This window comes from Mirounga angustirostris, unplaced genomic scaffold (genome assembly GCF_029215605.1).
Source record: "Mirounga angustirostris isolate CCGP_5_RB_7025 unplaced genomic scaffold, mMirAng1.0.hap1 SCAF_6, whole genome shotgun sequence".
Taxonomy (NCBI): domain Eukaryota; kingdom Metazoa; phylum Chordata; class Mammalia; order Carnivora; family Phocidae; genus Mirounga; species Mirounga angustirostris.
Window position 1 is genome coordinate 113474329 of NW_026991714.1, and position 15798 is coordinate 113490126.

Here is a 15798-nt window from a genome sequence, read left to right on the forward strand (position 1 = left end):
CATGCTGCCGACCCTGCTGTCATCACGGGAGACCTGGTGGACCCAGGCCTTGGCCTGTCCCACCAGCGTCATGGCCTGCTGCAGGCTTATGAAGGCCCCAGTACCGCCAGGGTCCTGCAACTCCCTGAGCGCACTGGTTCACGCTAGCACTCTGTACTGTGGGCTTCCCAGGGGAGGGTGTGCTGATGGTATAGCACCCACCTCCACTCCGCTCACAGGATACTTGCTGTGAACAGGCTTCCTCAGAAACTTTGGCCTATTTGCAACTAGACTCCCTGGATGGTTCCGGGGGTTCAACTCTAGGTTGGTGGGTTTTTTAAATTCCTTCATTTATTTTTAATCGAGGTGAAATTTACATAGCAACAATTTTCAAGTGTACAATGGTATTTGGCATATTCACAATGTTGTGCAACCATCACTCTTAGTTTTAAAACTTTGTTATCCCCTCGGGGCACCTGGGTGGCTCGGTCGGTTGAGCACCTGACTCATGGTTCCGGCTTGGGTTGTGGTCTCGAGGCTGTTGGATTGAGCCCTGTGATCAGCTCTGTGCTCAGCGGGGAGTCTGCTTGGGATTCTCTCATCTCTCCCTCTACCCTCCCCCCGACTTGTGCACGTGGGCTAATAGATGGATAAATCTTAAAAAAAATAAACCAACCAAGCCAAAAAAAAAACCCCTAAAAAACCACAACTTTGTTATCACCTCAGAAAAACACCCCATCCTTCCGAGTAATCACTCCTCACTCCCCCAGCCCCTGGCAACCATGAATCTGCTTTCTTGATCTGTGAATCCCTATTCCGGGCACAGCAAGTAAAAGGACTCATACAATATGTGACCTTCTGTGTCTGACTTCTTTCACTTACTTAGCAGGTTTTCAAGGGTCATCTAAGTTGTAGCATGTTAGCACCAGTCCTTTCCTTTTCATGGCTGAGTAATACTCCATTGCATGTAGATACTGCTTTTTCACCGGTTGAGTATGATGGGAGCTGTGGCTTTTTGTAAAGATTTTTATCATGTTTAGAAGTTCTTTCTATTCCTAGCTGAATGCTTTGTCATGACAAGGTCTTGAACCCTCTCAAGTACTTTCCCCACATCTATTGAGATGATTAGGTGTTTTTTTCTTTCCCTTTATTCTATTAATGGAGTGTATTACAGGGATTTTCTTATGTTGCACCACCCTTGCATTCCTGAGGTTAAGTCCTACCTGGTCATGATGTGTAATACCTATAGTGAGCTGTTGGATTCGATTTTTAGTATTTTGCTGAGTATCTTTGTGTCCACAATTATAAGGGAACTGGCGTGGTTTTCCTTTTCTTGTGATGTCTTTGTCTGGCTTTGGTATCAGAATAATGCTGGCCTCATTGGAAGTGTTTCCTCATTTTCTGTTTTTTGGGAGAGTTTGAAAAGGAGTCTTGTTAATTCTTCTTTAAACATTTATTATTAGTCATCAGACCTGTGTAACCTTGGATTGCACAATGGTGTCTTAGTTCTAACACCTAAAGCACAGCAACCAAAGATAAATTGGACTCCATCAAAAAAAAAAAAAAAAAGCAACTTTGTGTTAAAGGACACCATCAAAAAATTGAAGACATACCAACAGAATGAAAGAAAATATCTGCAAATCATATATCTGAAAAGGGTCACATCCAGAATATATAAAGAACTCTTAGAAATCAACAACAACAAAATAACCCAATTAAAAATGGGAAAAGGGGACACCTGGGTGGCTCCGTGGGTTAAGCGTCTGCCTTTGGCTCAAGTCATGATGTCAGGGTCCTGGGATCCAGTCCTGTGTTGGGCTCCCTGTTCAGCCGGGAGCCTGCTTCTCCCTCTCCCTGCCACTCCCCCTGGTTGTGCTGTCAAATAAATAAAATTTTCTAAAAAAAAAATGGGAAAAGGATTTAAATATAATGAAAAAGAAACATTTCAAGTTGTTGGAAGTGGCTACCCCTGGGGAGTGGAGAGAATGGGAAGGTTGGGTGTGTAGATTGGGGGCATCAGGTGTTGTTTACAAGACTGGTAGAACTATTTGGCTCTCTGTCCAGTAATTCTCAACAGGGAACCCCTCAACCCCTCAGGGGACATTTGGCAATGTGAATACATTTTTGATTGTCATATCTGAGATACGCCATTGGCATCTAATTGTGGTCTAATAGAGGCCAGGGATACTGTTAAACATCCTACAAAGCACAGGGCAGTCCCCAGGAGAAGGCACTACCTGCCCCAACTGTCAATAGCATAGCAACTGCCTAAACCACTGTGTAAGCTTTGAAGATCCACACAAAGGAGCCAATAAAAAATTATTTGAGAAAAAAAAAATCCTAACACTCATATTACAAAGCAAAAAAAAAAGTCTTTTGCAGGGGTCTCTGTGCAAGGTCCATAGATGTAGTTTTCTTCCTCTGCCATGCTTCGACTGTTTGAATGTATATAGCATGGCTCAGAAGTCTACCAGGGAGGTTTAGGAAATAATGACTTTACTTAAAGCTGGGGAGTTAAGATGCTAAGGTTTTTAAAAAAAGTAAATCCTCAATCCTAGTAATTGAGTTGCCAGAAGCACTGCTTAAAAAACAAACAAACAGGGCGCCTGGGTGGCTCAGTTGGTTAAGTGACTGCCTTAGGCTCAGGTCATGATCCTGGAGTCCCTGGATGGAGTCCCGCATGGGGCTCCCTGCTCGGCAGGGAGCCTGCTTCTGCCTCTGACCCTCCCCCCTCTCATGTGCTCTCTCTCTCTCATTCTTCTGTCTCAAATAAATAAAATCTTTAAAAAAAAAAAAACCAAACAAACAGAAGCCCCCCCACCCCCCGAACCGAAAACCAAGCTTTTACAAAATCTCACTTCCCTAAACTTTACCTATTGGGTAATTAGAACATTCTGGTGTAGGGATTCACAAGGCAACAGTGAAGTATTCTTCACATGTAACCTAAGCCATCTGTGGCTATTTCAGAGGCAATTAACTTTCGAGTATTATATATAAGTTTTTAAAATTATAAATAGTAAATAAACTAGAAAATTTCAGTGAAGGTGAAAGACTAATTGACCAGGATTTTCAAACTCAAACCCTCAGAAACCAAAGTTGACCCCAGTACTGTTGTCTTCATATAGCTAGCAAGCGTGATTAAGGTTTTCTAACATTAACGTCGGCAACACACAGCAATGTCTATCTAATCTTTAAAAAACCACTACAAATAATCCCAATGTTAGGCAAAGGCCACCATGAAGACTTATCATCCCCCTTTCACACGACCTGAATTGACTGCCCTACCCGGTATTGTTCCAAGCATTCTAGGACTTGTTTCCCTATCACTCCCCCAACCCCACATTTAGTGCTCCACCCAGAGTGCAAGTAAGCAGCTTGGGAAGGGCTCACCCGGTCCGTAGTGCAGGGGCGGGGTGGGGGGGGGGCTTGTTTACCTACTGCCTGACTTGATGCTCAGAACTACAGAGATGTTCTGGACAGAATCGGGACAAAACAGAGTCCAACTGAAAGCTGAGCTCCAGATTTGGCAGCCAAGTGACTGATGGAGTCAGGTCTAGGATCTAGTTCTGCTGATGATCATGGTTAGTATTCTGCCTTAAGGTGTTACATGCTGTGGCTCAATTATTAAAAACAAAACCCTAATCAATGAATAAGTCCTTCATTTAAAAAGGCACTAAAAATTACTTGGGTGGATCAGCTTTGAGTACTAGAACCTCTTCCCCAAGGACAGCCATTGGTATTGCCTAACAGAATCAAACACAAAGAATTCAAGAATAAAATCTGGGCAGCTCATAATATAGTGGAAAAAAATGTTATATAGGTGGTTGTTTCAAAAATTAAGAAACCCAACTTAGTTTTATTATTTACAAAAAGTTACTATCAAATATAAAAACACAGAAACACAGGAAGCCTAAGCTTTGGAAAAGGTAGACTTTTAATAACTGCTTTTATCACCAGGTTAAGTCATGCAGTTACAAAGTAGTAAGAAACTTCTGAAAGGATATTGTTGTTTAAAAAAAAAAAAAAGCTCATTCTTACATAAATAATATCTAGTACTTCATTGGGACACTACTGTTCAAAAGGCCCTGGCGAAATAACTCCCAAACAAAACACTCAACCCAAGATTGTTTCCAGCCCAGTGGTAATGAAGTTGTGTGCAGAATTCAGGCCTCTCAAAGAGGACACCAAGTCAGGCCGAGTCGGGGCCATTGGCAGGGCTCGGAGCCGCCAGCTAGACTCCAAAGTGGGAGCCCAAGTGGTTTTTTTCTGGGACACTCTACTTGAATTATTCTTCAATTAGACAACACAGTAGATCTTCAAAGGAGAACAATTAATTAACATGATAAGGAGGTCACTGCACTCTTTGGACTATATGTCATAATTGTGGTTAGTATATTCTGACAGTCTTAACAAAAATAGCCTCCACCATTTGCAGGTATGAAGATAACTTACTTCTCCATCGGACGTTTTATTTTTGCTGGACAACAATACATGATTGATAAGCTATAAATGATACTGTTTTATATTATAAAAATACTAGCTTTCTTTCATTTATTATGTTTATAGGCATTCACTGCTTGAGTCAAGGTTAGGCTTGGTAAGTGATTAAAGGCAATTTTATTACAGCAGCATGTACTTATTTTATTCTAAGAGAATAAAATGCATAAAGAGAAACAGCTTTTATTTTTGTTGCAATCTGTGAAATTGAGTTATTTTGCTGATGTAAAATACCAGTAACTCACTGGAGGACCATGCCACCTTCTGAAAATGCTCACACCTGCTGCTCAGAGGTGTCAGCCTTAGAGCGTGTCTCAGACTCGTCCAGAGCCGAAGCGGTCAGCAGCTGGCTGCTCCTGGGCAACGGGGGTGTTCCTGGCCCCAGCTCTGACCGCACTCGAAGTGGCCACGGAACAAAGCAGCACAGACAGACGGAAGAGCCTTTCATTTAACGGCAAAATACCCCAGTGGCTCTCTCTGGCATAGGTAATTTCTACTTTCATGTTCATCAGCTTGCACATGATCCCCTAACCTTAATTTCTTTTTTCTCAAAGGGGCTGATTTGGACTGACCTGTTGCCAATGATGTCCATTATCTAGTAAGTTGAGAGAGAGAGAGATTTCTGTGGTTACATGTAAACTTGTGAAGAGTCTGCAGATGAAGAGGGGAAGAGGGCAGTGAAGAGGGCAGTGAAGAGGTCAGCCACACTCCGTCTATGTGAAGGTCACACCAGCTTCATTGTACACCTTGAAGACTTTCTCAATGGCGTTGACATAGGCGGCCGTTCTCAGATCCAAACCCAGGTTGTACTTCATGGCTGTGCGCATGATTTGCTGAAAGGCAGGAGAAAACACAGTGAAGACAACCCCGACCCAAGCAACTGGGCCATGTGTTCACGGCACACACAGGCTCGGTGCAGGTGAACCCGCGCCCGGGTCAGTGCAGGACTTGGCCACTGAACCCCATCGGGAAGGATGAATTCTCTGGAACTAATACATGCATATACTGACTAGGCGGCAGTAAGAAGATGCTCTCAAATATGAACTATTCCTCTGTCCTTCAGACATCCTCTTATCTGGAGTGAGCTCGCTGTCACACTTGGTGATAATTCTACAGAACTAAGAATGGGGTGCTGAAAATGTTCTGGAGTGGTGATGGCTACATAGTCTTGTGAAGATACTTAAGGTTGCAGACTGTATACTTTAAAAGGGTGAATTTATAGCATGTCAATGATATCTCACTAAAAAAAATCAACAGCAAGCACCACCATTAATGTCTGCGTATGCGATTTCAACTTAAAGCCACGTGGACAGAATCTGAACTCAAGAAGAAATCAGGAAAACTGGACTCAAATTGTGTTTAAGGTCTTAAAATAAGGACCAAGTGGTCAAAAAACCTTTTACTTACACCAGATTCTCTAGTGAGGCAGTTTCCTACAGCCACAGTGGTGTACTGAAGGGCAATCCAGTTTGGCGGACTCACTGGTATTTAGCGAGCCGCCAAGCATCACTCCCGCCTAACCTGCTATTATTATTTATTTCCAAAAGCCTGGTAAACATACTGAAGACCCTGAAAACACTGCCCATCATCTGAGCCTGAGAAAGCATGCATTTTGCTACACATTCATGAAGAACATGTGAACAGACTGCTATTTGGCATCTGGCCGCTGAGAGGACACGGCTGAGCGGGACTTTGTGTCAGGAGCAGAAATGCAAAGAGCATCTGCACACATACCCTGGCAGAGCGCTCCATGGTGTAAGCTAAGCCAGAGTGTACGATGTCTTTCTCGGAGGCACCCTGAGAGGAAAAAGAACAGAAGTTGAACAAAACCACACACAGAGACACTGCATGTATAAGAGCACAAAGGATTCTTCAATCAACATACAGCCAGACAGAACTGTTTTGTCTTTTGGTAAAGATACATTTAATTTCTGTAGATATCTTGATAGCTATTTAAACAGTTGTTTTAATCAGTTTGGTTTTCATTACATTTGACAGCAAACAGACACTCATGAAATAAGATCATGGTTAAACAACGCACACAGAAAAGCTGGGATCAAGAAACATGGGGGCGAGTAGGAGTCCAGCACGGGTCACCCCTCTGAGAGCAGACGGACCACAGAAGCACGTTCTACTGTAACAGAGACACCACACGGGGCCCCGAAAGGAGTCTGGCCATCTTCAATAGTAGCTCTGCGGTAGGATCCTGGCTGTGTGTTCAGCAGTGCCACCAATGTGGAAAGCTGGACGCAACTCAGCAGCTCCTCATTATCCCCTCCTTCCACCGAGGGAGCCGATGACCAGAGAAGCTGGCCACCGTCACCGACAGCTATTTTTAGAGCTGGGCTATAACCCAGGGTCTTCGACCACCAAGTTAGCTCATCTCCTTCCCAAGCCAATTATTTCCGTAAGTCAGTTTGTTTCAATAGATTCCTCTAACTAGTTTGTTTTTGGAACGCTTTCTAAAATTTTAGGAGAATTAACAATTGCCCCCATTCTAATATGTCCTACCTAGCTATCAAATACAAATCCTGCTATGCCACATGAAAACTTAAAACTGGGTCACCAAGCAAGGGGGTCTATGCTGACCCTCATCTAGTTAGCATTCTCATCACTTTGGAAGGTGTGTATCTGGACAAGAACGGTTTTGGTTGGAGTGGTGGGCGTCGGCGAAGGTGAGCATTAGGAGAACTGGAGACAGAGTATACACAACTCTTAAGGATGTCTTAAGGAGACTGATTTTTTTAAAAACTGCATTCAGGGGCTCCTGGGTGGCTCAGTCTTTAGGCGTCTGCCTTCGGCTCAGGTCATGATCCCAGGGTCCTGGGATTGAGCCCCGCATCAAGCTCCTTGCTCCGTGGGAAGCCTGCTTCTCCCTCTCCCACTCCCCCTGCTTGTGCTCCCTCTCTTGCTGTCTCTCTCTCTGTCAAAACAAAACAAAACAAAACAAAAACCCTACAAAAACAAACCTGCATTCAGCACACTGACAGGAATGACTGCTGATGCAGGAGAGAAGAAGTGCTCAAGCAGCGCATTTTGGGGGGGCAAAAACAGGCCACTGGGCTTAGATGGAGGCACCCAGAGCCGCTCTGGAACCAGAGGAGACATGACAAGAGACAGGGCGCAGGCGCCAGGAGCTGGAGGCTGGGGAAGTCCTCCGCTCCGCCCCCCCCCCCCCCCCCCCCCCCCCCGTGGATAGATCCTGGGCCATGTGCTGGAGTGCGGGGGAGAGAGGAGAGAACGAGAAAGTGGAACGGGGAGAGGCAGAACTGCCAGGCAGCACCGGCCATGGACTTGAGGTTTGGGTCAGGATGAAGCAGCAGGCAGGTCCTCCAGCTCACAGGGGACAGGCGTGAAGGGAGCAGACTCGGGTTTCTTCAGGGTTCAGGTGTTAGCAAGGGGGTATGCGGAGGCAAAACCAGAAGAGGGAGTGACTTAATGAGGAAGCATGGAGTTTCAGTCAGACAAAGAGAGGACTGAGGACATCGGGGGTGATGGGGGGCAGTGAAAAGCCAGGGGGTGGGGTGGGGTGGTCAATGACGTAGGTCCTGGCAGGGCCAGAGCATGGCTGGGAAAGGGAGAACTAGAGGGAAGGAGCTGGAAAAAAACCCCCGTTTTTTAAACTGACACTACAAGACTCCTACAATAAGTCAGTCAGTAAGAGGTGAGAAATAGCAATGAAGTCCAACATTTGAACCCCTGAAAGCATGTGGAAATTGGGAGACCAACATACTGGGCAATGATTATTTAAAAAAGGATAAAAAGCAAGTTGTCGTGGCTGCCTTCGTAAGTGGCGGTCCTCTTTGCGTACTCCCTCTCCAGGTTGCAGTCGTCAGCTGTGCGCCGGGACACAGGCGGCCGCAGGGAGCAGCAGGAAGCCCGTCTAAGGGCAGTAGCAAGTCCTGGCAGCGCAGGGACACGTGGGATGGAAGGGTGTGTGCAATTCCGGCACACAGCGGGACCTCCAGGGCTGGGACACGTAAGCAGGGAGCAGGTCAGGGCACTGCACACAGAGGGACCAGAACTAACAGAGACACGGCTCTGGGAAAGATGAAGGTTCATTTAGGGCAATGATTAATACCCAGAGTGGCTAAGCACCTTCTCTTCTTCAAAACAAAAGCCCAACTTTCCCCCCATGTTGCAATCTAGTCTTACATTACTCTCCATGACTGAGTATTTCATACAAAGACATATTTATGGTAAGTTAGCCATTTCCCGGCCATGTGCATGTAGACTCTTAAAGCAAACCTAATTTAAACACCTGACTGCAAGCACTGTTCCAATGACATCATCATGCATGGAGCCATTCCTCTCCTTTAGAATAATTTTCTCAAGATAAATTGGATAAATTCCCAGAGGGGATGTTATGATAGTGTCCACGGGCAGGGAAGCGGTCACAGCGCTTCAGATTTTCCAAGGACCTGCACCAATCTGCCTCGTCCTCAAAATAAAGGTACACTATTTCACCACAGACACAGTACATATAAGATCCATTAATGGTTTTTCCTAGTTTAACACATTAAAGAAACCTTATTTTAATTTGTTTCTGTAACAGCGAGATTGAACATTTCCTTTTCTATTTCCTATGACTTTGTTTTTCACGTCTCTGCCATTTACTGCAGACGACATTCTCTTTGTGACGTGTGAGCGCTCTTACTGTCCCGTCAACAGCTAATTCAGTTACCTTTTCTACCTGCTTCCTTTCATGCTTGTTCATGTCCACATAGCAATTTCAATTCTTCATGTAGTTCAAGTTCACATTTTCTTCTGTTTCTGTTTTGTGTAAAGCTTTTTTTTTTTTTTTTTTTAAAGTTTATGGAATTGAATTTATTTTTAAGTAACCCCCACGCCCAACGTGGGGCTCGAACTCACGACCGGGAGATCAAGAGTCGCATGTTCTTCTGACTGAGCCAGCCAGGCGCCCCTAATGTTCACTTTTCCTTTCTTTCTATTTCTCTGAAGCTTAAGAGTTAGAATACATAGTAATTCTTCAAAATTATGTTAGAATCACCCGTTCAGTCATCTGCATTACAAAGTATCAAGACCAGAAGAACTGTGGATTATTTTAACCGTTAATTATTTTAAACCAAAATTCTGACTCCACGTCTAGCATGTAACAAGAGAGGAGTGTACAAAGCACACACAGATCCTGTCATCACACGCTCACGCTGCTGACCACCCGTGACCCCGGCCATTGGCCTGGGTCTACAGAGGAGTGGGCTGTGTGTGCAGAGTGCGGCCCTATCACGGCACACTCACCGATATCCTGTCTTGGAACTCTGCTGTGGGTACAACGGGAATAGTGCCACCATGCTTCCCAAATTTTCTTTCCAAGCTCTCTTGAACAGACACTGCAGAAAGCCAAGAGGTGAAGTTAAAATACTGCTAGTAGGGGGGAAAAAACAAGTAGAACCAAAAGTAGCTTCAAACTATATCCATAACCCAGAAACAACTACAGAGTTTAGAAGCCTTAGGGGCGGGGCACCCGCATGGCTCAAGTCATTAAGCGTCTGCCTTCGGCTCAGGTCATGATCCTGGGTCCTGGGATTGAGCCCCGCGTTGGGCAGGATCCCTGCTCTGCGGGAAGCCTGCTTCTCCCTCTCCCGCTCCCCCCTGCTTGTGTTCCCTCTCTGGCAGTCTCTCTGTCAAATAAATAAAATCTTAAAAAAAAAAAGCAGCAGTCTTTGGGGTACTTGGGTGGCTCGGTCGGTTAAGTGTCTGTCTTTGGCTCAGGTCATGATCCCGGAGTCCTGGGATGGAGCCCCATGGGTGACTTCCTGCTCATTGGGGAGTCTGCTTCTCCCTCTCTCTCTGCCCTCCCCCCTTTTGCTCCCTCCCTCTCTCTCTGGGGGTGGGGGGGAAGCCTTCAACACTAATGCCATAATGGGTTAATCATTTAGAACTCTGCCAAATTCCTATATAAATGCGTATTTAGGTCAGTGCTCTGTTTCCATAACACCCATTACCAGGGTTTTTCCTTGGCTCTGTTAAAAAGAAAATGCTGAGGGAAAAAGAAACGGAAATGGATGGAACACTTCACCCAGATTCTCAGAGTGGGCTGAGTGAAGCTCAGCTGGAGGTCTTGGTCTTACTTCAGCTGGACGAAACTGGACCGTTAACTCTGGAGCCTACTCTAGTCAAAGAAAAACCGCATTCTCATCAGAAGACTCCAAAAATTCTTGACACTATTAAGGCCTTAACTAAGAGCAACTAGAGATCGGAATGGATGAGTACCAATAGCAGTTCCTGGTTTAAAAGGATACTCTTTCTATTTACTAACTTGCAGATTATGTTAGGTGAACATCTGAATAGAAATATATCTGAGAGTTAATAAGTTGACTACCCATAAAGAAATCATATATTTTTGGTCCTAAGACTCATGAGACAATAATATAATTTCCTATCCTGAGATTAAATTCTCTGGGATTACAAAAAGGAAATTAGTCCTTTTTAAGTATAAGCTTCTTTCCAGCCTTTTACTGGCCCCAAAGATTATTTTTGGTGAACAAGGTCATCAGAACTCACTGAGCAAGTGGTAGTTAGAATCCCTTTCATATTTGAAGGTCAAACGGCCATAGCTGACATGATTTAGATTCTTCAGCCACTCGAAGTAAGATACTGTCACTCCTCCAGCATTCAAGTAGAGATCCTATACACAAAAATGTGACAGGGAAGACACCAAAGAAATGACAAGATGGTTTTAATAAATGCCTTCAATGACCATCAGAGCTCCATTTTAATATCAAGGCAGATTAAGCTTTAAACTTCCCAAATATATCTTAGATTGTATCAGGAATTTCACACTGAAATTTAACAAACATCCTTTCCAATTCACTTGAGGTTTTTTCCATTTTGAAAAAAAAAAATAACTTTTTTTGTTTATTAACTAACAAGCATTTGATCAACTTTGGTTAGAGCGTCTTCACCAAAAAAGTCTTTAGACAGAACTGCTTGTCCACTAACCACCGGATTGTCCACAGTGTGCCTCACCAGAAGATCAGCATTCCTTCTACTATCTAAGGGCAGTCTGTCTCACTTAAACTGAATTTCTTAAGTGCTTTTGATAAAACTTTAAATGTATCACAAATCCACATTCATTTCCACTTGCAAATAACCTTTTGATATAGACCCCATGCTCACCCACTGATAACCTTTGCACACATTCTTCCTATTATCTTCCTGAATAAAGCAGCGAGGGACATTTGAAACGCACAAGGTTAGAAATTATAGAAAAGCTTAGAGTTTAAGTTAGAATTCATATTTCTAGCACAACATACATTATTTATATAATTGGATTCTTAAGCAGGCTAAATACATATTCAAGAAAGAGCCTAGAGTTGGAAGAAAATGTTCAGGTCAAAGTGGAAATTGACAGGCTTTTTACACTAACCAGACTTCTACTTTATTTTCTTAAAAGCAAAATAAAGATGAAAATTCACTACAGCTTGGGAAATTAAAGATGATCCTTTTGTCTCCCCAGTTTGTTGCAGAAGACAGTTAGGATTCCAAGTGCACATAAAACCTGGCCAACACAGATGACTTACAGGAATCACCATAATGTTCCTCTCCAGGAAGATCTTATCAGCCTCTGGAGTTGTCGGCCCATTGGCACCCTCGGCAATGATCTGAAAGAGAGTCAGGACGTACAGAAATGCCGGCAACGCCTTCGAATCCCTCCACTGGGTGCAAGAGGTATGTGTGTGTGGGCAGAACTCCAGTTTAAATTTAATTAATAAGAATTATTTCGTTCTATAAATAAAGTGTATAAAACTATTTTTCACCTTTCTATTGCCCTAACTGCTTTTTGGAAGTTTGGTTTAAGAGGAAACCCGTGCTGATAAATGGCTGCACAGCTCTGTGTATATACAAAAAGGCACTAAATTTTACACTTGGGTGAATTGTATGGTATGTGAATTATAGCCCAATAAAGCAGTTAAAAAAAAAAAAAAGAGGAAAGCCAATTAAGAGCTTTTCTACGACCCTCAGGATCATTCCACGGTGGTAAGGCCCCAGTTCCATCAAGCTCTCACCTTGGCTTTGACTCTGGGTGCATTGGACTTGGTCAGCTGCTTTTCACTAGCAGCAGGGATCAGGATGTCACAGTCAGCTTCCAAGATGCTCCCTTCATAGGGCTTTGCCTTGGGGAAGCCCAGGATTGATCCATGTTGCTATAATTGATTGAGAAGTCAGAATTAATGGCTGCACCACAACAGTTTCAATGTTTATGATTAGCGCCCATGATATGATGACACATCTATTAAGAGCTCTTTGGGTTACATTTTAAAAAGTAAACAATGGAAATAGATTTTAATAAGACTTATTTCAACTTTCAATATTCAGGGTAGTCAGACTTCAGATATTAGATTAACATACCAATTTGAAGTCTTCCAGTTCCTTTGGGTCAATACCATCTGGATTCCATATGCTCCCATCAGATTCACCAACACCAACACATTTAGCACCAAAACGATGTAAATATCTCATAGAGTGCAGGCCTACATTACCAAATCCCTATAAAGAACAATTACACATGACACAAAAGCCAAAGTTTCAGTACAGATGGTAAGAGTCCTATTCTGACCAAGACACATTCTATTAGTTTAGAAGTTATTCTAAAAATCATTTTGCCACAAGAAACAATATACTAAGTGGCTTCTCTTCAGCAATCAATTTCTCTTTATGAATGTGGAACCCAATCCTCTGTTATCTGTGATAGTGAGTCCTGAAGAAGTTTAGTTTGGTGTAGCCTTGTTGGCTTATAAACAAATGGCATCAGTCACACCACCCCTCAGTCCCTGATGACCAGATGTCTTATGGTTGTAAAAACACTAAAGTCACTAATTGGGAGGAATAAGAATTCTACTTTAAAGTAGCATTCAACTTAATTTAGATTCAACTCAGTAAAATAACCAAACACCAAGCAAATTCTTCCTAAAAGTTGAAATCTGGATCATTGTGCAAACTTCTCCCCTTCTGAAAACAATTTCAATTTAAATACTGACCAAAAGAAGTTGGTGATGGTTTCATATGTATCTGCAAGATACTTCAAGTGGTTCTAGTCACATGAATCATACCAAAATTCAAAGATTAAAGCGTGTACTACTCTGGAAACACTCTAACACTTAAGAGATTTAAACGAATGACATTTTAAAAACTGCAAATCTAAAAACACTGAAAAACTAACTTACTTTATGTATATAAGTTATTCTTTAAGAGAGCAAACATTTTTACCTGAACAACAAATGTTTTATCTCCAAACCCTGGTGTCATTCCTAAAATACTCATGTAAGAAGCTTCATTGATGAAATTTTCAATCCCATGGAAGACTCCCCGGCCAGTAGCAGAGATCCGCCCGTGGATTCCTCCCTGACTGATGGGCTTACCGGTAACACAGGCATGGGCATTAATATCCTACAAGAAAAAGTTAAAACCTCACATTTTTGTTTAACTAATTTGCTCATGAGGACTGTATGTGTGCTTATGGGTACACTTTCACCAACAGGGATAAGCCTCACTTTTTCAGATTTCTGTTCCCAGAAAATATATACTAAAATAGACTATATTTTCATGGGGCGCCTGGGTGGCTCAGTCGGTTAAGCATCTGCCTTTGGCTCAGGTCATGATCTCAGGGTCCTGGGATCGAGCCCCACATCGGGCTCCCTGCTTAGCGGGGAGTCTGTTTCTCCCTCTCCTCTCTATTCAGAAACAACTATCATTAGAAAAAACAAAAGGCCCGGGAGAGCTTCCTTTCCAAGGTATACCAAATATACCATAAACTGTAGCAACCAGAACGGTGCAGAAGCAACAGACTGACCAGTGGGACAGGAGAAACTACATGGTCCTCTTATAAATAGGAAATCGACATAAAAAGAAGGAAGCGTTTTAAATTCGTGGATAAAGTACGGACTATTTAATAAACTTTCGGGGCATCTGCCACCCATGGAAAGCAAGATGGAATGCTTTACTTCACACCATAGTCCCTACCCCCAACAGATGCTGTAGCTGGGTGAGTTAAAAAGTAACCTGGTCTTTATCTTTAAGTATTGTTTAACTATTTTTACAGAGGCAACTTAGAATTGCATTGGGTCTAAATCGCCAACAAAAAGAAAGAGTTAAAAACAAAACAAAACAAAAGAAAGCAGTCCGGTAAAGTGATCTAAGAAATTAGTAGTTTTCCCACAGTTCCCCTTCATGAATAATTAACACTGCGAACACAGAATTACGAACCTAGTGCCAAATGCTTTCCCACAGTGCAAATGCGAATCCTGGAGCCGCTAGCAGTCCTGCCTGAGGTCGGGCCGGGTGCCTGCTGCCGGGCTCCCCAGCACACCTCACTGTCCCAGCAGCCCAGCGACCGCACGCCCTCCCTCCAAGGCCTGCGCTTCTGGGTAGGATTAGACAAAAGTTGAGGCATGTTTAGGTTGACATCTGGAAAGTAAGTAAGAAAAACAGTGGCTTCCTTACCTTAGGCCTTGATTGTGGATTTCCTATCACTTTAAGAAGAAGGGAGGTCTTCTGCCAAGGTTTAGGTGGCAGCGCCTCACAACACTTTCTTTTGTGGCCCCACTGGGAATAAGCTATGAATAACGAATGCACTGCCTACTACTCTGCACTATGCAGTCTAGTGTCTTGCTTAAAAAGAGCGGGAGACTATATCCAGAGCTCATTTAATATCAAAAGGTGACATGGAAAAAGCTCATTTTGGGCAGTTAAAACCAAAATTCTTCGAAGCATCTCATACTGCTCTTGTTTTATTTCAGGGAATTTATGCAATTTATCTGATAAAATTATTAATAAATATTTATTGTTTTGTGTGTTTTACTAAGGAGTGGGTACTATTCTAAATGCATTATATTACTATTCAATGAATCCTCATTGGCTGTGATTACTATTGTCATCTTACATATGAGGAGACGGAGGCACAGAGAGCTCAAGGCACCTGCCACAGGTCACGGAGCTGGTGTGTGAGGGAGTCAGTTCTAAAGCCAGGCTCCCGCCCCCAGCCACAGACTGCACCCGCTCAGGACCTCAGACCAATGTGGGAGTTCCTCCACTACTTGCTGCAGCCCCCTTCCTTCTCTGTGGGGGGGCGGGAATAGTTCTCCTCTTCTCCAAGGCTCATCTTTCCACTAGGGCCTCCCCCCACCTTTTAAAAAAAGGTTTTATTTCTTTATTTGTGAGAGTGAGAGAGAGACAGAAACAGAGGGCGGGGGAGAGAGAGAATCTCAGGCAGACTCTGCACCAAGCCTGGAGCATGATGCGGGGCTTGATCTCAAGGGCCCTGAGATCATGACCTGAGCCAACACCAAGAGTCAGATGCTT

General features: G+C 43.4%; 1 protein-coding gene across 1 annotated transcript in view; it reads right to left on the reverse strand.

Annotated features, from left to right (window-relative positions):
- Positions 1-3895: 3895 nt before the first annotated feature.
- Positions 3896-15798, reverse strand: part of GLUD1 (glutamate dehydrogenase 1) — a 36939-nt gene continuing 25036 nt past the window's right edge. Inside the window, exons 6-13 of the mRNA XM_045878261.3 lie at positions 13708-13887; positions 12850-12987; positions 12507-12644; positions 12021-12101; positions 11002-11125; positions 9736-9827; positions 6211-6273; positions 3896-5309 (exon numbers count right to left, since the gene is read on the reverse strand). Of these exons, the coding sequence (XP_045734217.1) occupies positions 5190-5309; positions 6211-6273; positions 9736-9827; positions 11002-11125; positions 12021-12101; positions 12507-12644; positions 12850-12987; positions 13708-13887 (936 nt within the window). The 3' untranslated portion in view covers positions 3896-5189. The remainder of the gene's footprint in view (positions 5310-6210; positions 6274-9735; positions 9828-11001; positions 11126-12020; positions 12102-12506; positions 12645-12849; positions 12988-13707; positions 13888-15798) is intronic.